The 25025-nt window shown below is 47.8% G+C and overlaps 1 protein-coding gene across 3 annotated transcripts in view; it reads right to left on the bottom strand.

Annotated features, from left to right (window-relative positions):
• Positions 1 to 4836: 4836 nt before the first annotated feature.
• The window catches only part of WDR27 (WD repeat domain 27), a 132116-nt gene continuing 111927 nt past the window's right edge, over positions 4837 to 25025 (bottom strand). For 2 of the 3 annotated variants that reach the window (XM_032407456.1, XM_032407457.1), the window contains one exon: positions 4837 to 5650. In XM_032407456.1, coding sequence (XP_032263347.1) covers positions 5597 to 5650 — 54 coding nt within the window. In that variant the 3' untranslated portion in view covers positions 4837 to 5596. Of the gene's footprint in view, positions 5651 to 23181; positions 24214 to 25025 lie in introns of those variants that run through there. The other variant, XM_032407455.1, reaches the window with a different exon arrangement.

Here is a 25025-nt window from a genome sequence, read left to right as displayed (position 1 = left end):
TTGCTCTGACTCGCATTTCCTCAGTGACGGATGATGTTGAGTGAGTTTTCCTTTCATATTGCTGTCATATATCTTCTTTCACGAAGTGTCTGTTCAACTGTCTTGCCCATTTTTGGTTATTTGTCTTTTTGTTACCAGTTAGAGCTAGGTTTTGTTGTTTTTTTTGTTTTTTTAAGATTTTATTTATTCATTTGAGAGAGAGAGAGAGAAAGAGAGTGCCCAAACATGAGCAGGGGGTGTGGCAAAGGAAGAGAGAGAAGCAGACTCCCCACTGAGCAGGGAGCCGGATGCGGGGCTCGATCCCAGGACCCTGGGATCATGTCCTGAGCCAGAGGCAGATGCTTAGCTGACTGAGCCACCCAGGCGCCCCTAGAGTTGTTCTTGTTGTTATGTAGAAACAAGCCTTTTGTCGGATATAGTGTCCACAGTGCCCTGCACGGAGTCTGTTCCTCCTGCCCTGTGGCTTGCTCATTGATCTTTCTAATGCTGCCTTTTGAAGAACAAAATATTTTTTCTTCATTCAGAAATAACAATGGCTAACTCAGCTATCCCCACCCCAAATTTTTAAAAGTATAGTTTCCTTTAAAAGAACTACAGCAAACTGCATGGATCATTCCATATCTGTGAAAGAAAAATATTTTATTTATTTCACAGTAGAAGAAAAATGAGTATGGTTTCACTTAAGAAGGCTTTTATTTTCATATTTTCTCATCCATTTGTAATGCATTTGAATCGCCCAGGCTGATCCACTGCCAATGGAATGTGAGTTGGTGTGCCGGGCACTTCCGGTGCAGGTCTGAAAGCAAAGCTTCAGGGCTTTTAGTGGAAATTTTAGTATTTTGTTGGTGGCTGGTAAATATTTGAGAGTCACAGGAACAGGGGCTTTCTGGATGACAAGACAGCTGTTGGGCATTCTGTGAAGAGGGTCACATACGGAGAGGCTGCGGGGATGAGAACAGGATGCAGGAGCAGGAGGAGACTCGAGGGTCTGGGTCAGAGAAGGTGTTTTCAGGAGGGCACTGAGAACCTGGGGAGTTCCACACGAGAAGGGCTGAAGAGCAGGGGCCACGGACAAGCACCGTGTCAGATGAGGGCAGCATCACAGCCCGTGAGGGCCAAGGCCCACCTGTGGAGCTTGTCTTTACTGAATCTTGCACTGCAGAGAGAGGTAATAGAGCATTCATACTTGCCTTCTCATCCCGCTGTAACTCCAGTTTTAGCACCTACGATTCAACCTGGAGCTTCTCTCCGTGAGTGGCTGCCACTGCTCTTCAAACGATGACGACAGCAACCCCTGCGGGTGGAGGGCCGTGTTTGCACATCATGGTGGTCAGCAGTGGAAGTCTAGAACCAACAGCGAGCAGGCTCCTGGAGTCCATGCTGGTCAGCCTGGACTCCACCCAACATACACCCTCAGAAAGTGAACAGAAGAGCCATTCCCTCTCGTGACAATGTTAATAATTTTAGCGCCAACAGAGGAATAAGATGTCTTCATCCAGAACACGCCCCCTGCACTGATGCTAATCTGGACAGAAATGTCCTGCAGGCTGTGCACCTGGGTCCGGGAGCCCTGGGTTCCCCACTCTGATGCTGGGCGCATGTCCCGTGCACCGTGGAGGAGCCGTCCTGCTCGGGTCCACCCCCATGCCCTTGACCACGAGGACGCACACCTGCCTCAGTCGCCCTGTCCCACTGCCCCTCCTCACCTGTCCCCCTCTTCCTTTGCAGCCTTCCTGTGAGGGCCACCTTTTCTGCACAATCTCAATTTTCTTATGTTAACATCAAAATCACAGACAACCATCTTTGCTCCCAGTCAAACTCTTATCACTTCTCCTTAGTGTCACTTGCTTGCTTTATTTCAATTCAATTCTTGTTCCTCTGGGATCTTCGTCCTCCTATCCTGTGCCTCACATGCCGGGAAGGACAGGCACTAAGTTCCATCCATTCACTTTTCAATCCTCTGTTGAACACCTCAGATGAAGTGGTGTGCATCAAACAAGCAGGCTCGGTGTGAGCGTGAGAGTCTCTCCTGGCCTGAGGGTCACACCCGCGCCCCAAAACCCCACGGCGAAGCAGACCACCCACTCCCTGACAGCCACTCGCTTGCGGAGTTTCCCAAACAAACCCAGACCCCGGGGAGCTTCCCAGACCCCCGTGTCATGGCTCCAGGTGCTCAGAAGATACTGTGAAGCTACGAATAGCAGCAAAAGGAAAACCAAGCTGGGAACATACAGAGGAAACAAGGTGACAGGTTATTTCTAAGTAGGGCCTGAAACAAAGTTGGTGCTAAATAAGTTGTTGTGGGAAAGAAGACGGGAAGAAGGCAAGGGGAAACTGAGGCCAGGACGGCAGGGTTAGCATGAGCATGGAATCCCTCCTTTGACAAACATACTCGGTTGAACCACATGAAGTTTCCATTCTTGCAGATCAAAACCAGCTGAATGCTGGTAATTTTATACAGTTTAACCTAACAACATCAAAGCCAAGAACCTGCTAGGTATCTGAAAAAGATACTTTTCCAAACGCTGAGCTGCCTGCTCCCCGTGTGAAGCCACTCTTCAAGGCTGATGGGTCTCCAGGTCCAATCACAGATTTTATCAGCTTCTCCATCTGACAATGAAGCATTTGCAAAACACTAGTAACCTTTGCTACGCAACACCCAGAGTCTGAAACATGAAGTCAGTTCTGCTTAAGCTCATGAAAAGCAAAATCCCACATCTGAAAAGAATGCCTCACACAGAATGTCAAAGATGAAGAGAAACTCTTTATTCCAGAATTTGTTTAGACCACCCCTCTGCACAAGGCTTGGGCAGCCCGCGATCACATTCTTGCTTTCTTGTCTACAAAAACATGGGTGTGCCAAGAGCGTGTAAACCCCATGACATACGCCACATAATATGAATCATTTTATCATCCAAATCCCAGAAGGCAGTCTTCACAGCAGCCTAATTACTGAAACTCACCTGGAGGTCAGCATCCCTTCCCCCTGGGACACTCGCCCACCAGCCTCCCCACCATCCTGTCCCTGCTCTCTCGTCCACCTGCTGCGGACGGCACACCCACCCAACAGAGCCATCCTGGGAAGCCACACTGAGCCTCAGGCTTCCTACCTGTAACATGAAGGACGCTCCCCCGAACACCCCTGCAGGATCAGGAAGAGGGACAGGCTGACTCACCTTCACAAACTGTAAGATGCTTCTGAGATCCCTGGTTGTCATCTACGCAGTATCTTCCCGTGGTCCTCGGGCAGGTCACCTCTGGACCCCACCCCACCCCAGCCAGGTGTCCTCAAGCATCGTGCCCCACCTTCGGCACCTCTGTCCTGGCAAAGCCTCGTCCCAAAGCCAGGCAGCATGTTTCTCCCATCCACCCCTGAGAGGGCCAGATCCTCTTCAATCTATCAACTTGGTGTGTGAAAAGAATGCCTTCAAATGGGATTTCCAAGACAAAATTCCATCACTACCTCCCTATGATGTAGATTTTGTCAAGTATTTGGAAAATAAAACTAATAATAATTTCTACCAAACTCATAACATTACCATAAAAATTGGGTAATGATGTGAAATCAAGTCAAAAATGAGAAGTTCTATATCATATGTTATTTTTATTAGTGTTCTCTGATGAACGTAGAACCAACCAATTTGACATTATCGTGCACTTGTTTATTGCTTGAATGGTGTAATCGCTATATACCGCCGATGAAACATAAACACGATGCGCAACACCTTCAGCAGCTCAGGCTCCCGAGGCACCAACACCCACAGCCCATCGTGCCCACAGCTGAGGCGGCCCCCGGGGCTCTGCTGTCCACACTCCCGCTCCTCCCAGCCTCTCACCTCAGCAACGGCTTTTCCAAGTTTACTTTGTCCTGCATTTTCCCTGATGAATCTTTATAATGATTAGGCTTTTTTTTTAAAACATTAGCTTTTCTTTAAAATATAATTTGGCTGTTATTATTGACATTAAATAATTTAGAAATTTTTTTGCAATGTCACATTGGATGCAACTGGAATCAGTACTTACTTTGGAGGAAATGTAGATAAAGATGAAGGCATTATGTAAGTCACACACGGACCAGGCGCATCAACGACAAAACGCTGGCGCACCTGCCGGTGGGGATGGAAACCGGCACAGGGACGGTGCGAACGAGTCCAGAGCTTCTTCAGAGCATCAAAAAGAGAACTACCACATTACCCGGCAATTCCACCTGGGATGTCCTTCCAGAACGATGGTGAGGTCTTGAGCAGATCCTTGCACGCCGACAATGTTCACGGCAGCAACACATACAACGGCCAAGAGGTGGAAGCAGCCCAGTGGCCGCGGACGGATGGACGAGCCCCTGGAACCTGCTGCAACACGGGTGGACCTCGGGGACATCATGCTCAGGGACGTGAGCCAGTCAGGAAGCGGGGACTCCACAGCTGAATCCACGGACAAGGGGAGGAGGGCAGGGCGGGCAGGGCAGCGGAGGGCAAGCTCATGGGGGCAGTTCTCGTTTTGTGAGAGGAGAAGGTTCTAGAGACGTACGCTGGTGGTGACTGCACAGCAAAGTGAGTGCAGTTACCACCACTAAACTGGGCCCTTAAAAATGGCTCAGGTGGTGCTTTCATGTGTATTTTACCAGAATTCAGAATAATATGGAAAAAAATTTCAAATGATGTAACTGGAATTAAGACAAATAAGATTCTATGGGTTTACTTGCCTCATTAAATATGCTTCATTTACCTATTTTTAACTAGTTTTGAGACAATTTAATTTTAACAAAGAGAGACAGTAGAATTGCTATAAACAGATAAAATAACTCCCAAGTGTTAGGAAAAATAAAAATGAGTTTTTCTAAAATTTTGCTCCCCCGAAAGCGTGCAAGGAAAGCATGTATATTTATGGTCAGTGTTGTGGACATTCCCAAGTGGAGCCTGGGAGCCCAACCTGGTATTTCTCAGCACTAAGGAGAGGGGCCAAGGGATGGGATGGTTCATGCTAGAATTTACCGGGGTTTGTCCAGGCTGGCCCTGAGAGGCTCTGTCCCAGGTGGCATTGTGTGTTGTTGGCCATTTGCCATCGGGAACTGTTCTAGAAGGATCCTGACTCTCCTGGGGTCCCAGAAAGACTGGCTCTGGGCCCTTGGAGGGAAGACACCTGCTATCCATCCCCAGGACAGCCATTCGTGCCTGGGGAATTCGTGTGGGACCCTGGGGACCCTGCCTTCACTGGGAGGAAAGGCCCAGAAGCCAAACTGTGTGCAGAGCCCCCCATTCACCAAGCAAAACCAGGGCACACGGTCAGGAGGCCGGGGGGCAGCGCTGCCCACTGCTGTGCGTCCACCCCACAAAGTCTGTTAGGAAACAAACACTAGGCTACTTTTTATTGAAGAACATTCTGTTTTAACTTTACCACGTTCTGTGCACAAGTACTGGAGGCCGACTCCGAGCTTCCATCAAGGGCACCCTTTGTAGGAGCAGGAAGCTGACAGGCGTGAGTGTGCCAAGCAGCAGCGGCTGGTGGAGGGAAGGGGCCTGAATCCGGTGGTGCTGAGAAGCGGGACCCCTGCCCTGGCCGGCGCAGCCCCCTTGGGTTCATGGCCCTCAGCCAGCGGTCAGTTATCGGCTACTAAGAGCTGCAGTTTACCGTCCAGGCTGACTGTGGCAAGCTGCAATGGAAAACAAGATGCCATGTGGCTCCATCACTTTCATGAACGGAGAATCCTATATGCTTACCGTTTTCCTTATTGGCGATTTTCTAGACCACAGAACAAAATGCATTAACACTAGTAAAATCTATGTATACGGCAGGTACTCTACTGATTGTTGATTACTGCAGACTATGTTTCACTGCTGTTCTAATACTTGCGAGTGCCTCGGTCAGGATCCATGGTCGACGTGCCCGGAAGAGGAAAGGACGGCTCTGCACGCCTTGGCCCACTCTGGGCCATGCGTGGGAGCCAAGAAGCCCCATCCCTCTGGCTTCCCACTGCTCGGCTCCCCTGCCCAGGGCAGAGGGCAGCTCGCTCGGTGGGTCAGACAAGGAGCCAGGCCCCTTCCTTCCTCCTTTGTCCCCAGGGGCCAGCTACCCACCTGCCCCATGAGCTCAGGGAGGAGGATCTGTGTTCTGGGGACCAAGTCCAGGCAGCGCCCGCTCACTCTCACACCAGATGTCTCAGGCGGCCGTGTGCATGGCGGCCTCAGCCGTCATTCCCATTTGGACCAAAGGCCGGCCAGCTATGGTGATACTGTGCCTCGCGTTCTGCATTTTGAAACGTTACATGAATCACCACTTGGACATCCACTGTGACTTCAAATCCCATCGACCCATACTCTTCTTGCCCAAAGAAGCCACCGCAACCCTGACCTATCCTATGATCTAAAACCTGGATGGATCCTTGAATCTGCTCTTCATCCAAATGACATAATCAGCACCACACCCTCGCGATGCTGCGGCTTCACCCTGCAGGGCTACCTTCCGGCTGCGTGCCCATGGCCACCACGTCAGGGTCCTCACCTCCTCCTGGAGCTGCATGATCTCACCCCGTGCCCCCTCGCCCCCCCTTGCAAACGTCTGTGATTCAGTCGTCCCAAGTCACTGCAGGACCCCCTTCGGCATCATGGTCAGGAATCTGAACGAGATCCACGAGGTTAGTCAGGGTCCTCAGGTCTCGGGTGGGGTGCCCGCACCCCCATCTGTGCCTCTGTGGGCGTGGACGTGCTCTCGGAGTCTGTGCCCCCCGCACACTGCAGCCTCCTGGGCGTGTGGGCCCAGCGGGTGTGTCCCCAAAGCCTTCCACAGCTGGCCCTTCCCTACCTTTCCACTGTTCTTGCCACTACAGCGAGGTGACTCAGTGTAAGTGTGATATCTGAACCAATGCTGCTTCGCTATCTTCAGCCATATTTCGGTGTAGCGCCCTCGGTCAGCCCACAGCTGGGGCATGCTGAGCCCATGGCGGGGTAAAGAATAAGATGACATCACAAGGAGCAATGTGTACATTTGTGGCCTTTGATTTTTAAAAGCCTCTGCCTTAGAAAAGGTAAAATATCTGCAGGAAAATAGTCCATAGGAGCCGACTTTGGTGCTTCTGTCCCCACAGATCCAGATGTTCTAAAAATCCCTAGCCGGGAGGAAGAGAGGACAGCAGGGTGCAGATCCCTGACGCCAGGGGTCCGGGCTTCTCCTGGGATCATTCCCCGAGTCTCGCCCCGAGAACCAGGTGGCAGACACCAGACAGCTGTGGGGGCCCCAACGAGGGACTGCTGCCCTGTCCCAGAGCACAGCCTAGGGGGCAGCGCGGTGGGGGAGCGACACAAACCCTCTGCCCCGGCCCCGGCCCAGGGCCCGTCGTGTGTGCTCCAGAAACTTCCCGACACCCCCGGGGAGCCTATCTTAGCCCGGGCCGTATGACAAAGTACCAGACTGGGTGGCTGATAAACAACAGATGTGTGCTGCTCACAGTCTGGGGCCCAGAAGAGCAAGAGCGGCAGACTGGAGGCTCCGTCCTCACCTGAGGAAGGGGGCATTCTGCAGCTCTTTCTGGTCCCCGAGGGCTCCACCTCATGACCTAGTCACCTCCCAAAGGCCCGCTCCTAACACCAATGCATCCTGTCCGTTGCAGAGCCCAGGTCAGGGTCTCGGGTGGCATGAAGTCGCACTGACCGCGCGCCCTGGAGTAAGCGTGCGGAGACGGGCGCTCGCCACAGACGGCGTGTCCGCTCGGCTGTCCCCACGAACTGGCACTGGCCAGGCTCTGCGTCCCCTCCACCCCCTTCGCCGTGCGAGGGCTCAGCTCACGCACACTGCGCTGTGCCTGAAGCTTCCTCAGGAAACACATCCCCGAGCACTCAGCAATCATTTCAAACCATCATTTTTCTTTTCTTAGATATTGTTAGGTTCGAGACATCCCAGTAATGTCTTAGGTGATGATCATCACTCTATCAACAACTTCCTGGGAGGACATTTTATGTTGACTGACACTGATGGGTCTTTGCTCTCATGAATGATTAAGTGAATTCAACATCAGAAATGCAGAAATAAGAGAAGCACCATTCCTTAGTGTTTATAGCACAGCGCCATGCCCTGTCTGGCGTCTGTCTCTATGGATACTGACGAGGATGTTGGAATCGACGCAGATACCCTGCCTCAGAAGACACTTGCAGAGCCACTAGATGCCGAGCAGAGGCATCTAGGATTTCATTACTGGATTAAAATTGTAAATCCTGCCATGATCACGAACACAGACTTGCAGTCGGACTGTTTCTACCATGTACCTGCCGTGTGGTGTGGGGCAAGTCACTTCCCTCCACCTCCGTCTGGGACGCAGACCGGGGTGACATTACCATCCTGCAGTCATACGGGCTGCATCTGCTCATGCGTGTAGAGCACCCACCAGAACCAGACACGTGGGGCACACTCGACAAACAGAATCGTTGTGGACCAACCAGATGAAGGACAGACACAGATAAAAACCTGCAATTTTCAGACCCAGTACACCACTTCCATAGTCCTGAGAGTGACAGACTGATGTCTGCAGTTCAGATTTTGGCCTGAGACTGTTTATTGTTTTGGAGGGAGAACTTGGTTCTTATTTCAAAGAAATGGCTAAAATAAAGTCAGATTTCACATTGGAGCAAAGCCTCACTTATTCACAAGTCCCCAAATAATCTTACGCTCATGGACAGGTGTCAAATTTATTTTAAAATTTGTCTCTAATTGGACTACATCAGAGACAATGATTATAAACCACACACATCTGGGATAAAAAAATGAGGTTTATCTGTTCTAAATACCTCAGTCTGCAAAACACTGCTGCAAACCTCATACTAATGACATCTTACAACATTAATAACCCTTTCTCAGAACATATCTTCAAACAACATAAAAGTAAGTTTCAGATGCCTGAGGCATTTCTATTTCCAAACTTTTGGAACATTAGGAAAAGCAACAACATCAACAAAACAAACAAACAAAACAAGGAGCAACAAAATCTCATCTCACTTAAGCTCTCAGGCTCCAGCCACTGTTCCCTGCTGGTTCCAGTTTCACTGTGTGGCCCAGACAGGCTCGTGTGTTCAGTAACTTGCTGCTCCTGTGGTAACCATGGGGGTGCAAAGTTCCCATAAGGGCAGTGAGGCAGGAAGACAAACTGTGAGGGACAGGGATGACTCCTTTCCTTCATAAAATCAGGACATCCCAAGAGAGGGTGTGCATGCTGTGCACTGCAACAAGGTACTGACCTCACCACTGCTCTTGCGAGGTCGAGGCTAGTGACTCCTGAAGGGACTCGCATTCTGAGCTTGGACGGGCCTCGTTCATGTGTATAGTTGAGCTAGGAAAACAGAGACATGCCTAGGAAAGGAACTGAAAGCCAGGGTGACACGTTTATGACATTTTCTGCCCAAGGAAATCCCAGTTTCTCTTAAAGTGTGTGTGTGTGCTGGGCTTTAATTGCCACGTGAACACAGAAGGTGAGGATATGGGGTCTCATGATAAAGGGAGTTGGGCCAAGAAACCTGTACAAAGTCAAAAGATTACGTGTTTAGACCTGAGTGAAGCATGGACAGGGAAGCCACCTCAACACCAGGGAGATGAGACATCTCAGCCTGAGGTGAGGAAATCATCTCCAAAATCCATAACCAAGGGCAGCCCATAGGGAGCTGGCAGTTTTCACCTATGTGATACAAAGAAATCCATATGAAGGAACTAACTAACAAAAGTGGTCTCAGCTGCTAATATTCCCAGAGCACCCAGCAGAGCAAACTGAAGACTGCCCAGACCACTCCTCCACAAAAGCCATGTAGGACCCTCAAGGATAAGCTCTGCTGAAGGTCATCTCTGGACCCTTCCCTATGAATTAGAGTGGACACAACAGGAATGGAGTACTAGACACAGCCATCAGACATGGTCTTCAGATCAGTATGTTTAAAATGGCTAGGAATATAATAAGAGGATAAGCTGTTAGAGTAAGGAACTGGAAGATTGAAAACAACAAAAGTGAAGCTAGAACTAAGAGTCATTGAACATAAACTTTCAATTAATGGGTTAAGAGCTGATTAGAAACAGCTGAAGAGAGGATTTGTAAACTGGAAGGCAGGTGTAAAGAAATCACCCAGAATGTAGCTCACAGAGTTAAAAGGATGGAAAATGTGAAGGAGACTTTAGATGACAGACTGAGTGTAAATATTCATTTAAAAGGAGTTCCAGAAGGAGAGAACAATGAGAATGGAAGAGACAGAATATTTGAAGGGATAATAGCTAGAATTATTGAGAATTAAGGAAAAATCAAATAGTTATTGAGGAAACAAAATGAGCTCTAGGAAAGATAAATAATAATAAACACACAACTAAATTTATATTAAGTCTCCAGGACAGTACACACAATAATCTTTCTCCATTGATGGCCTCATTCTGAATCTTTATCACATGGAGTGGGCTTACGTAAATACAAGCACCCACCCCCCCCATAGAGATTTGGTTTCAGTGAGAGCAGGTGAGGCACAAGGGTGACACTAAAACACAGGCCCTGGGACACCTGAGAGCTCAGGTGGTTATATGTCCTACTCTTGATTTCAGTTCAGATCATGATCTCAGGATCATAGGTTCAAGCCTCACATCAGGCTCTGCACTCAGCATGAAGTCTGATTGATATTCTCTCTCCCCCTCCCTCTGCCCCTCTCGCTTGTGCTCACTCGCTGTCTCTCAAATAAAATAAAATAAATCTTTAAAAAACACACACATGGGACACCTGGGTGGCTCAGTCGGTTAAGCGTCTGCCTTCGGCTCAGGTCATGATCCCAGAGTCCTGGGATCGAGTCCCACACTGGGCTCCTTGCTCAGCAGAGAGCCTGCTTCTCCCTCTGCCTCTGCCCCTCCTCCTGCTTGTGCTCTCTCTCTGTCAAATTAATAAATAAAATCTTTAAAACACACACACACACACACACACACGCCCCAAGTGACTCTGAGGTGCAGCAGGAATCAAGGTCCATTTACTTACATACTACTCATTTTTCAGTTTTAAATACTGCTATCAGTTACTGACAATTACCTTTGTCGTGATGTCCTTCATTAAAAATTAATCTTTAATTTTTATGAAAATAAATTCATCAAATTTTCTCTCATGTTTCCTACTTTCAAGTTTTTTTTTAAGTTTTATGAAGTCCTTCTAAAGCATAGGTCACAAAGCTACTCTACATTTTCTCCTATTTATTTATAGTTTTACCTTTCACATTTAGATATTTAAATCAGTAATTGCATGCATGTTTAAATAGAAATACAATTTTTTCTCACTATAGAGATCCAATTTTCCCTAAACACTGTACCAAATAATCCATCTTTTCCCCATTGTTTTATCGTGTCATGTTAATATGTATTGAGTCCCCAAATATACTTGGGTCTCTCTCTGAATTCCCAATTATATTCCTTTGGCTTTATTTCAGATCTTGAACCAATGCCACATTATTTTTATTTCTATGGTTTCATACGTCTTAATATCTGATAAAGAAAATATAAAGTTGACTTTTCCTTTTATGGATCTTTTTACTCCAATAAATGTTTTTTGGAATGAGTTTACTGAATCCTGATGGAATTTTGATTAAGACTGCAATAAATTTATAAATCAGTGAAGAACTGGCATCCTTAATTTAAATTATGAAAGGATATGGAATACTATTCAGATCTTCTATGTAGTTTATTAGAGTTTTAAAGTTTTCTCCATAGTTGTTTTTCTTAGTTAAGCTCCTAGATATGTTCAAGTGTTATTTGTTATTATAAAGGAAATCTTATTTTTATTTTAATTTCAGTTAGTTATTACTGGTATATTGACTGTTATAACTAGATATTACATGAAGCAACCTTACTGAAACCTTAATGAATTATATTACTTCTAAAAGCTTAATAATTCTATAAGTTTTTTCCACTTAAATGAATCAAATCATCTGCAAATAATGAGTTTTGTCTCTCCTCTTCCAAGCCTTTTTACTCTCATTTGTTTCTCTTTGTTTTATTGATCAGAATCTCCAATATTATGTTAAAAGGAGTTGTAAGAGTAGTTATCCTTATCATATGCCTGATCTTAAAGAGAATGCATGTAAAATCTATTAAGTATAATATTTTCTATAGATATTGGCATATAACCTTTACCAGATTAAGAATCTTATTTTTTATTCCTACTTTGTCAGATTTCCTTTTAATCCTGAACAGTAATGGATTTAAATGCTTTTCCTGCATCTACTGAGATAACACAAAATATTTTCTCTTCATCAAAGTAGTGAATTAAGTCATTAGATTTTCCAATGTTGAACCAATTTTGCATTTGGAGATAAATCCTACTTAATCAAAATGCATTTTTAAGTGCACAGCTGAATTCAGTTGGCCGTGTTCTATTTAGGATTCACACAGGCTTGTCCATAACTGAAATAGGCATATAATCACATTTTGCATTATATGTAGCTGGTGTTAGAATAAAAAATACCCTACCTTCATTGTTAAATAAGGGGGATTCTTATACATTCAGTTCTGGGGAAAGGTAAATTGGCCACTTGGAAAACATTTGGCACTTACCTTATAAAATAAAACATACATTTCATATACAACCCAAAAATCCCATATGTAAGTTATTTATCCAGAAAAACTAAAAACATGCATTGGCACAAAGAGGTGTTCATGAAAGTTTCTGTAGCTTTACTCATAATACATACAAGCTGGAAACTTCCACAAATTGGTGAATGTATAAACAAGTGTGAAACCATATGACGGAACAAACTACTGATACGTGCAACAATGTACAAAGTCTCATAACCATTATTCTACATGAAAGAATAAACATACCAAACACAGTGTAATATTCAAAGTATATGACTTCCTGAAAATATATAAGGAACAGAAATCAAATCAGTGGCTGGGGTAGGAAGAAAAAGTTGACTACAAAGGGACTCACGGGACCTGGGTGGCAGATATTCTCCATCCTCTAGTGGGACTTGGGTGGGGGGGATATTCTCCATCCTGACTCTGCTGGGACCTGGGTGGCAGATATTCTCCATCCTGACTCTGGTGGGAATTGATATCTGGTGGGGGACATCTCCAACATGACTGTGGGGCAGGTTGTATGGCTATATCCATCCATTAACTCTTATTTAATTTTATACCACATAGAATGAACTTTATGTAAACTATTTATCAGTAAAACTTAATTTAAAAAATATAATAAATGAGGGGCACCTGGGTGGCTCAGTTGTTAAGCCTCTGCCTTCAGCTCAGGTCATGATCTCCGCATCCTGGGATCGAGCCCCACATCGGGCTTCGTGCGTAGCAGGGAGTCTGCTTCTCTCTCTCTCTCTCTCTCCCTCTGCCCCTCCCCACTGTTTGTTCTCTCTCTCTCTCACACACACACATACATAAATAAAATCTTTAAAAATAAATAAAAATAAAAATATAATAAATGCTACCATATGTTAGACTAAGTGAAGTAGATAATGGGAGTTGCCAAAGATTATTTAAAATAAATCACAACCAAAATACCAATTGGTATTTTTTTTTTAATTTTATTATGTTATGTTAGTCACCATACATCATTAGTTTTTGATGTAGTGATCCACGATCCATTGTTTTCATATAACACCCAGTGCTCCATGCAGTACATGCCCTCCTTAATACCCATCACTGGGCTAACCAATCCCCCCTCCCCCCTCCCCTCTAAAACCCTGTTTGTTTCTCACGTCCATAGTTTCTCATGGTTCATCTCTCCCTCCAATTCCCCCCGCCCATTTTTCCCTTCCTTCTCCTAATGTCCTCCATGCTATTCCTTATGTTCCACAAATAAGTGAAACCATATGGTAATTGACTTTCTCTGCTTGACTTATTTCACTTAGCATAATCTCCTCCAGTCCCATCCATGTTGATGTAAAAGTTGGGTATTCATCCTTTCTGATGGCTGAGTAATATTCCATTGTATATATGGACCACATCACCAATTGGTATTAAAAAAAAAAATAAGCCTTTGTGTTCTAAGTCATGTGGAGGCTGCAAACAAAAATGTTTGTACCTCAGGTAAGTGAGACTCGCCGCTACAGTAATACTTCATTTGAAGAAGAGCATATGTCATAAAACAGATTTTATAAAACTCTAGGTGTTTGCACATGCAATACATAAGACTACTTTTCAGTATCACACACCTTCTGTTCATACAATAGAGAAATCCTGAAAAATGATTAATAACCAGAGGTGCAACAAATTTGGTTTCTGTCTCCAGCAGGAACTGAAGAGAACAGGGAGAATGAGACAAGCATTCTGGGTTGTTAATCCAGACCTGCACCAGTCCTTCACGCACATCTAACGTGATTCCAGCTCGAACGACACAGGTTGCTAAATTGCTCAATGTTTGCTCCCAGTCCTCCCACCTCACACGGGCTCCACACATCCTGATTTCCTTTTCTCCAGGTCTCCACAGCGCTGAGAGCTTTCCTTTACTCACTGAGGACCACCTTCCTAGTGTGCGACAGGTGGGGCAGATCATACAGCTCTGCCTACAATATTTTATTATCTAAACAGGTCTGAAAATAGCCACTTTTCTCCAGACTCAAGATTCTTTGGAACCTTCATACTTTCCCTATTCTCCATTCCAAAATGTACGTGGCCCATCAGTAATAAAAGACAGCAGAGCACAGCGCTCAGCACAGTGTGGGGCGGGCTGCCATTCACCAGCTGTGTCATCTTAGTGACACTACAGTGACCTCATGCGCCTCGTCTCCATCTTAAAATGGGGATGATAACAGCATCCACTTCAGGGGACCTATCTGAGAACTACGTGAGTTAACACAGAGTCTTAGAACTCTGCCAGCATATTGTAAATACTACTCCTTTCATACTGTAAAAATCACCCTCCTCTAAGACAACCACAACTGTGTCCCCTCCACTTTGAGTAGAAGGTAGGAAGATGTGATTTATAGCTCCAGGATCTGTAGATGAGCTCCACGTATGTCCTGAAGGAAACAAGAAAGGAGCACTTCACAGAGAGAAGAGCACCAGATTGAAAAGTCAAGGTGAAGTCACCAAACCTGGCTGTATTGGACGTCAACCCTGAGTCCTGCTCCGAGGCTGACCTGCCCTCCTGGGCCTCCCATCTTCACGGACGCTTCATCTAACACAGCAGGTGTGAAGGAGACAAAACCCAGATGTGCCATTGGAAGGAAGAGAGAAATTCACGTCATCATTTAATTGTGACGGATGTGGATTCCTGCCTGATGAGAACGCGTGTTTGTGTGCGGATAAGTCAGCTGCCAGACTCTCTGCTTCAAAGATTGCCAGGATTTGCCCTTTTGTGTGCTTGGGGAGATCTCTGTGGTAAATGAGGGGAAAGGTCTGGAATTTCTTCACAAAGAAATCACTGTTCAGCCTCATCCATCAAAAGAAGAAATTCAGAAATGAGGAGTCTCTCAAATGTTTCCTAATGCAGAATTTTAAGATGATATTCAATGTTACTATTCTTATCAACTGTTTCAAATATGATCATGGGCAGCAAACGTGAGAACCACTGGTCTGTGGCCAGTGTAAATGCCTTTCTCCACGTGCACAGCATAAGGTGTTTGTTTTGATCTTGCTTCACCGAGGATTAAACCTCCTTGTCCTATGACATTACTGAATATTGTTTGTTTGGGGTTAGCAGATAACCGAACGGAGGACTCTCCAGCTCTCCTTCCCTCTTTAACCTTGTAAATGAGACTTGGATGACAGTTGGGATAAGACCACTGACGACTTTGCTGTGACTGAGGCAGAAAGGACACAGAGTCCCAAGCTAGTGGACCAGTTACTGAGTAACCAGTAATCTCAGGTATACTATTCAGTCTGCCTGAGCCTCAGTTTTACCATCTGTCAAGTGGGGATAACAACGTTAACTATGCTTCAGAACGTGGACTGATGTATGCACACGCATGACTCATACAGCAACATAAGTCACTTCATAACAAAGATGATGTGTCACATATAAGATATGCAGTTGATATAGGGTCACTCAGGTGGCCACTCCGTCTCAGTCCCTGATGTCGCAACACTTGAAACCCCTGAATATGAAGCATTTTCATGCCCACGTCATGCTCTGCAACCCCTTGATCAAACCCTTCCCAACTCCCCAGTACCTGCTTCTGTTGATACATCATCATTAATTTGAGTCACACGATTCCAGAGGTGAAGGTAATCTTAGAGAAAAAAACTAGTGTGGTTTTCCTTTTTTAAGTGGTTAATCTGGTGTGTGAAAAGTTGCAGAGCTGAAAGGGGTGGATCTGGGTGGGGCCCCGTTCCTCTGCTGCATGCAGACCCTCCAATGGGGTCCTTTACTGGACAGGCTGCTCGGTGTCTGCAACAGAAACCGCAACAAACAGGTACCAGCCTTGACAAAGGCAGTAAGGGCGAAGATTTAAACTAGGTGATATTTGACAACGTTTGTTTCATGAGCCATCGTGGCAGAAAAGAACTAGAGAACGCACCCTGTGGCCCCACGTTCTGTCTGTCTGACGGATTTCAGAAACCTGGAGCACCACATGCCGCCGCAGGGTTCAGCCGGCCTCTCTGAAGAGGCATTTGTGACATGTGACCGGAACTCTGTGCCTCCACCCAAGGCCACCGTCCCGATCACTCAGGCTTCATGAGGGGCAATGGCTATTGGCCAGACCCTGCTCCTGATCAATTAGCTCAGAGTTTCTGGGATGGGCAGATGGGCCCACCGTGCAGCCAAAACGGAGCTCTCGGAGATTTCAGTTCTATAATTTCATTACTTCTCAAACGTTTCTAGTCCAGGGTAAATATTTCCACTTTGTTTAAACTTGCTGAAGTCCAACATGTGGCAACGTTCCGTGGTCACCTTCCAGCCCCTCCCCTGGCTTGTTGCAGTAATTCTACTTTGCAAACTCCGAGCTAGCGGTCTTTCTGCCCCGTGTGCAGGCAGTGGGGCGGGTGCAGGCCAGATTGGGACGGGGACACACGGGCCCACCCAGGGTGGACTCTCCCAGGTGAGTCAGCGCTGAACGGTAGCCCAGGCCAGTGTTAATTCTGGAAGAGTCCGGCCGGAGGGCAGGGCCGCAGAGCATGAAGCACCCACACAGATTCTGCGGCACATCTCCTCAGCATGAAGGCTTACGCCAGGTGTCCTGGCAGGAACGGGACCCAAGCAATTGTGTCCTTCCCGACCCTGAAACGTCCCTGTGTTGCTATGATTTAGCCTGCGCGCCGTGCGCTCCTGGGGGAGCAGTTCAAGCTGGTACTGCAGCGACCCACAAACTGGCTGCTTTCTAGGCGTGCAGCAGACGGGCCTGGGTGAGGCGTACGTACCGTGTTGGCCTGTCTCTGAGAAGCTCTGGGATCCTGCAGGATGAGCTCTACTTGTAACCATGCAGACACTCCCTCAAGTAGCTGCTCTATGGGTTGGAGTGCAGGGGTCTGCGGCGTGGGGAAAGCTCAGCAGGGGTCTGGGGCACGGGGGGAAGCTCAGCAGGGGCCTGGGGTGCAGGGAAAGCTCAGCAGGGGAGCCCCTGGATTCCCAGCACATCCTCCACGGAGTGTACACTGAGCACACGGCTGCTTCTGTTTGAAGCAGGGAGGAAGGACTCTGTCAGCTCTGCACCTGGCCGACAGACGGAAGGAGGCTGCTGGACTCTGCATGCAGAGTGCAACTGCACACGTTTTAGAGACACGGGTGGAAACCAGACAAGCAGCTGGGGGTCTTCCTGGGCATCCTCAGCCTCCAGTATGGACAGGCAGACCGCGTGCTTTGAATAACTACGATGTACACAGTACAGTGTCTGTCTTACCCTCCACTTCTAAAGCACCATGGAGTGTTGTCACAGCCCCGAAATCTCCAGGGAATGAAGCATCATAACCCCGAACCACCACAAACTCCACCAGTGTCGATGATGGGGCCCAAGTTTAGGAGCTGAACTGCCAAAGAGCAGATCTGCTTTACAGGCTGTTTTAGACTATCCACAGGTCCACACGCACACAAAACGCACGCTGCATAGAGAATCTGTACGGGGAGGATCACACACGTGTTTTATCACATAGAAAATGTGCTCAGTGTTACAGACCCAGGGACATCTGTAAAAGGAGGAGGAAGGAATTCCAGGTCCCCCTGGAAATGAATGCAGTCGCTGTGCGGTCGGCACCTGAGGAGGAGCTGACCGATGGGAGAACGAGGCCGTCTCCTTAAGGGTAACGCACTAGAATTGTTAGTAGGTTTTCTTAGACTAAGTGGAATGAAATTCATGGCAATGACTCTAGAGGGTGCCTACTTTGGGGGTAGGATGGACAGTGTGGGTACTTAAAATTATTTTATCTGAAATGTGAAGTCCCAAATTCCTAACCCCTTTTCAGTTATATTATTCAATATCTAAAGTGCAAATTCTAGTTAAGATCAAGTTTTAAATTCATGCTTCAAGGCATCCCCTTTACTTCAAACATATAGAAATTATATATAAAACATAACACAAGAAAAAACAAACTGGCCTAGCCAGGCTCCAAACAAGGTAGTTTCTCCAGAGCAGGAGTGAGAGAGAAGCACACGCGTGTGCCATGGCCTCCCGGCCTGTGGCAGAACGACAAACAGGAACGCTCCACAGACCGATGGGAGCCCAGGTACCAGCCCCACTCCTGAGACGCGGCCAGCCCTGTGCACACTGGGGAGCTGCCCACCGGTGTCCTTCCACCACAGGTAGGAAACACTGCACCAAGGCCCCAACAAAATCCAACTCCAGGGAGAGAAAAGTGGGGAAAGAGAACGCTGGAGCGTTTTTCTCAGCTAAAAATAAATCTGCAAATTAAAACTGCAAAATGCATATTTACATTGAATGCGAAGAAGGTAGACTGAGTAACGTGGTCTGAGAAATAATTCAAAATAAGTATGCTTATAGTCGCCAAAGAGATGAATGGACAATAACCAAATAACAATTAGAAATCATTTTATAAATTGCAATCAATGTGAAAGGATAGAAACCAGAATATTGTTTGCTTGGACAAAACACACTTGAAGAAAGGACTAGTTCACAAGAATATAACATGATGGGATCACCCAAAATTCCAGTGAGAGACAAACTGGTTTAAGAAATATGAAAGATCAGTTAAAATCCATGAATGATACCTGGAGAGTTTAAAAATTATACTGAATGGAATCCAGACCACAATACTAATGGCAATGCTGAAAAAACAATATTTGAAAACCTAACGGACATCAGATTCCTCATCAGCTATGTTTGCTATCAGAAGGCAATGGAGGGGCGCCTGGGTGGCTCAGTCAGTTAAGCATCTGCCTTCGGCTCAGGTCGTGATCCCAGAGTCCTGGGAACGAGTCCCGAGTCGGGCTCCCTGCTCAGTGGGGAGTCTGCTTCTCCCTCTGCCTGCCACTCCCCTTGCTTGTGCTCTCTCTGTCTCTCTCACAAATAAATAAATAAATAAAATCTTAAAAAGAAAAGAAAGAAGGTGATGGAATAGTGCGTTCAGAGTGTCAACGTCAGGTGTAGATATTTATGTCGAGCTGAACTATCATTTTGATGTGAGGGCAAAATGGAGGTATTTTCAGATACACAAAGACCAAGAGATATTATCACTTAATTTCAAAACCTTACTGGGACAAGTTATCACGAAAAATGTATTTCAGCAAGATGAGAAAACCTAGAAGAAATGAGACTCAAGAGAAAACCAGTGACCAGAATTTGACCAAAACCCCAAACAATGACCACAAGCTCTGGACAACAATGCTCTCCAAGCTCTGTGCACCTGTTGAGCTCTTGTTCTTGTCCGGGAGGAAATGATACAAAGTAACTTCAGATTTTTTTCAATAAAATTTATAGCTAAGTATATAAGTTACAATATTAAGGGTAATAGTTACAATAAAATAGAAGTATAATCTTTAGCTTTCAGCCAACACTGGGAAAAATATTAAAAATCAACCTTGCAGAGACAGAAAAAGAAACAAAAAAAATCAAAGTACCAGGATAAAAAACAGCAAAATCCATTTGTAAAAGTGAGTCTAAATAAGTCAGTAGTCCAGAAAATGGTAAATGTGTGAGGTTGTCCAGGTGAAAGACAGTAGACTATCACCTGAATTAAGAAATTCAGGTGGAAGGACCGGAAGTAAGTAGCAAGAAAGGGGCTCCACGTCAGTGCGGAGAAGTGTAGACTGGTTTAGTTCTGCTAATGTAGCAGAAGAACATCGCTGTAACTGCCAACCGTAAGGCAATGAGAAAATAATACACAGCAGGGTCCCCGGGAAGATGAGAAGCACAGACAACAGCAGATGGTGTCCGGGAGCACTGGAGGGAGAAGGAGGGCAGCAGAAACACAGGTGCATATTTTCCTTCATGTCAATTCTAAATGTACGGAGAGAATAGTGATGTTATAGGTTTGACCCAACAGCTGTGACACAGCAGACATTAAGTGGAATCCTGTAACAACAAACTCGTGATTATATATATGTTTTCCAGACACACATGGAAATTTCTTAAGAACTAACCAGGAAGTAGGTCACTATCCCAGGGCCTAGGTCATACGAATAATCATTTTTGGAAATAACTGATTAGAAGTCACGTGTTTTGGGGGAAAGAAAAGCAACTCATTGAGAAAAAAAGGAAACCATAAAGGAAATTTTAAATAGTTAAAATTAAATTCAAACCAAAGTGCTTCATGTCAAAACCCATCGGCTGAAACTAAGCTGATACTTTGAGAGAAATTTATAGCTTTAAATGCAAACATGAAGAAAAACAGTCTGAAAATAAATCAGTGAAATATTCATCTCGAAGAGTGGAAGCATGTGAATGAATGATACTAAATGCAGAAGGAAGGAAACAAGAGAAGAAACAGCATCAATGGGAGTGGAGAGACTCCCATGAGGACTAGCATTAGGTTAGTCCACGCAGCGAGGCCGTTAACAAGCAGTTCGCCATATTTTACTTGGAATCTGAAAAAGAAAACTAAGCTGTATTTGAGTCGTGGTTCCAGGTGGTGACCTGGGCAGGATCTCAGGTCCCCTCATGACAAGTGGTGAGAAAAATGCCCCTCTAGTTAGGCCATCTTGGAGTTAACTGGAAGAGTGGGCAAGGAGCTGTTAACAGAGTTCTGTCAGTGTTGGTTGGAACAAAATGAAGAACACCAGGGTTTAGTCACAGGGATTAAAATTCCAGCCTGGAGAATTAGCCAAATCGATGATATGCACACAAATCACCAAAAATGTGCTTCCTGGATCCTTGGATCTGTTGCAACACAGGGTTCCGTCTGCTCGTCTCTGAACAGGAAGGTGTGTGGCTGCTGAGCCTGTGTGGGCCAGGACCACTCTTCCTCTGTCAGGGATGAATCTGAAGCTCAGATGATCGATACATACTGGAACATGCACAGCAGCATTTATGAAGATGCTCCAGGGACACGGCGACCTGCGGGACAATCTGTGCCTGTAGGTACTTACACTGCACGACATAGTGCGGAAGCAGAAATTGTACAGACATTAGATAAAATGCATAATCTAAAAATCATGATTGTAAGTGAAATTATAAAATATGTCATGGGATATAAAAAGGAAATCCTAGAAGTTTTAAGTTCATAGAAACACAGGAAGTTAAAGATAAACATATGCGGATATGCTATGCGGGAGGGCTTCCTGGGGTATACTGCTAACTAGTGACTTAAGATTTCTTACTTCAAGAAGTATTTGCAGCTGCTTAAAATAAATAAAAGAAAATAAAATGGGAAAAAATCAGCTCACACATCAACTAATGAGGAAATGAAGGAATCAGACTCATGGCTGAATTAGCATTAAAACAGCCGATACGATCTTGGAACGCAAGTTTCCACGAAGAAAGTCAGACTCTAAGTAGTGAAGGTTGACAGGGTGGTTGGGCAACCATGTATGTGAGTTCATGAAGTGGTGACTCAAATCAAGAAGGTGTCACTTTTCCCCAACTTAGTCTATAAGCTTAATACGATTCTCAAATCTTCAGCATTTTTTCTTTTTTGTTTTTGTACAGATAGACAAGTTTCTTCTTAATTTTGTACAGGAAAGCCACAGAATAGTTGAATAGATGAAACGGTGTTGAAAAAGAGAGACCAAGCGGGAAGAATGACCCTCCTGCACACGGCAGGGTTCAAGAGGAAGGGGTGCGGCGGAGAGCCGGCTCGCAGACCACCGGGCCAGAACAGCCACCCGAGGCCAGCACACACAGACTCGGCGGCTGACCCCTGATGAAGGTAGCAGGGCAGTCGGGGAGGGAGGACAGCCCCGCCAGCAACTGGGGAAGAACAGCGTTCGTCCCACTTGGCTGGGGGACATCGAGTATGGTCCAGACAGCAGTACACACGCGGCCACCGCGGGGACACAGCAACCTCTGCACGTGAGCGCTCAGTGCCCCTCCACTTGGAGTACAGGGCAGTGCGTCCTGGCGCCCACTCCAGGTCCTAAGACCGCTGACGGGCACAGCGAGTCTTCAGAGGACTGCGTCGCATGGAGAAGCCAATCGTAGAAGGTTACACAGTCTGACTATAGAACATGCTTGACGACATGATGGAAATGGGAACAGATGACCGGCTGCCAGGAGTCAGGGGAGGCCTGGGGGGAGTGGGTGTGGGTGCAGAAGGGACCCAGGAGGGATCCTCGCGGTGACGGAATGTGCTGGATCTTGAATGTGCTGGTGGACGCACGTGTGATAATACAGCATAGACCTCGGTGCTGCGTGTACTCACACGCACGCGCGCACACACACACACACACACACACGTGTGCAGGTCACGTGGGAAACGTGAACAATGTCAGCAGATGGCATCAACGGCCAGGTCCCGTATCGGCCCAGAAGTGTGGGCATGTCTTACGCCGCAGGATGGACAGTAATGCTGTCTGCGTGTTTCTGAGCTGAAATGGAGGCTGTGCTCACAGCTCACCGCTCCTTGTATGATAGGCAAGCGGTCCACCATGATCCAAGGTAACCAAGTTCCAATCCTGCGAAGGCTCACAGCGAGTGCGGTGAGCCTGTGCTCGGGGCAGACCCCCTGCAGGCAGCAGGTCCCTCCACCCGCACACCTGGAGCCGGCGCGTGCCCGGTGCCGCAGAAGGGAGCTTGCATCATGCGTCCAGGATTCCTCCCGGCCGCATCAGCACAATGTGGGGAGCATGTGGGAGGGCCGCTCGGGGGCCGGACAGGACGGGGAGAGGCTACCCCTGGCGGCATCTGATGTCCGATGGCGGTTCTAGCTGCTGCCTGAGAGGCCGAGTCAACCAGCTCCCGACAGTGGCCTGTGCTGAATGGGGTGCATGTGCCAGAAGCGTCTTGGAATATTATCCAGAAAGAAATCCAAAGACGGTGCTGCTGGAATGTGTACTCATTTGTGACACACACCACACCCAGACCATGGCACTTGCCTCTATGACAGCCCTTCACCACGGGGTTGGGAACCGTCCAGCAAAAGAGCACTCGTGTGAACAGCCCTGCGCTCAGAGCCTCCGTGGCCAGGGCAACCGAGGCAGATGCCACCCACAGGCAGGCTCCCTGGGTCCCCGATGATGCCCGAGCCAGGCTCACAAGCTGCCTTGATCCCGGAGGCTCAGAGGACACGGCCTGATCACAGGCCAGCCACGTGCTGGCCCCGTTCAGGAGGCCTCAGGCCCTGTCCCCCTAGAGCAGGCAGGCCAGGATGACAGCCTGGCCCTGAGGACACCCCGGTCCCTCTTGGCTCTGGGCACAGCAGGAACGCTCGCTCAGCAGTTGGCACCTGCCCACACCAGCTCCCTGCTCGGCAGGACCGAGGCTGTTGCAGGAGAGGAGGATGGCACTCTCGTCCGCGGGGGACGTGCAGAGATTCACGCTGCTGCCAGACTCGGAAAACAAAGACTTTTGTTTCCAGAAATCCCGATGTGGCCTGTGTGGGAAAACAGTGGCAGGACTGAAAGGGAGCGTGCCGTTGCAGGTGAGTTCCAGTCCAGCAGGGCCGGCGGCCGTCCGTGCCCGAGCACGCCCATCTCAGGACCACCGTGTGCTGCCTCGTCTGACCTTGGGTCACCCCAGCGTCACTCAGCAGGACCCCGTCTCCTGCCAGCCCACGGCCTCGAGGGCCTCACGCAAACAGCATCTCCCAGGGTGAGCCTCGTGAGCTGGAGGCTGGGGGAGAGAACACCCCCAAGGCCCGGGGGGCAGCCCCCCATGCCTCCCGTTGTCCACAGCTCTCACAGAAGCCTCTCTCGGCCAGGTGAAAATGGGCTGCATGCTGCCATCCCTGAAACGCAGGAAAGGCTGGAGGTCAGAGGCGGGCAGCTCCTCCGTCTGTGCGGACGGTGGACACCACAGTGGGCCTCCCACACCCTCATCTGCTGAGGTCTTTCTTGCCTGTCCCCTGGGTGACGTGGAAAGGCCCCCAGCTGCCCCGTGCAGGCAGGCCACGCCAGGTGGTGCATGTAATCTGCACAGAGCAGGACGCTCACAGAGACCCTACTTCACATGTTCTGGGGACCAGAATTATGGCCCCTGTGCCACGGGGTTCCATGGGCCCCAGAATTTATGCCAGGAAGGCTCCAGCCTGAACCCGCCAGTGGAAGCACTGGGTTGGGAGACGGAAGGCGGCAGAGAGAGAAGCCCTGGTTGCTCCTGCAACTCAGCAAGCAAGTATGTGTGCATGGCAACCATGTGATCACACTCACTTTGGTGCAGCGGGAGCTGAAATCCCCACTGGTTCACGGAGATACCTGCATCTTGTTGCGTCCTGCAGGCCACACCCACTGCATCCACCTGCAGGTGGAGGCAGAGTGGCCCAGCCGGGCTCGAGCTTATCCTGGACCAGAGTCCCCAGAATCCCCAGCATCCCCAGAATCCCCAGCATCCCCAGTGTCCCCAGAATCCCCAGCATCCCGTGTCCCCAGCATCCCCAGAATCCCCAGCGTCCCCAGTGTCCCCAGAAGCTCCAGTGTCCCCAGCATCCCCAGCGTCCCCAGCATCCCCAGAATCCCCAGCGTCCCCCGCGTCCCCAGCGTCCCCAGTGTCCCCGGCATCCCCAGTCCCCAGCGTCCCCAGAATCCCCAGCATCCCCAGAAT

This window comes from Phoca vitulina, unplaced genomic scaffold (assembly GCF_004348235.1).
Source record: "Phoca vitulina isolate PV1807 unplaced genomic scaffold, GSC_HSeal_1.0 scaffold9, whole genome shotgun sequence".
Classification (NCBI taxonomy): Eukaryota; Metazoa; Chordata; class Mammalia; order Carnivora; family Phocidae; genus Phoca; species Phoca vitulina.
This window is presented reverse-complemented; position numbering and strand designations above follow the sequence as displayed.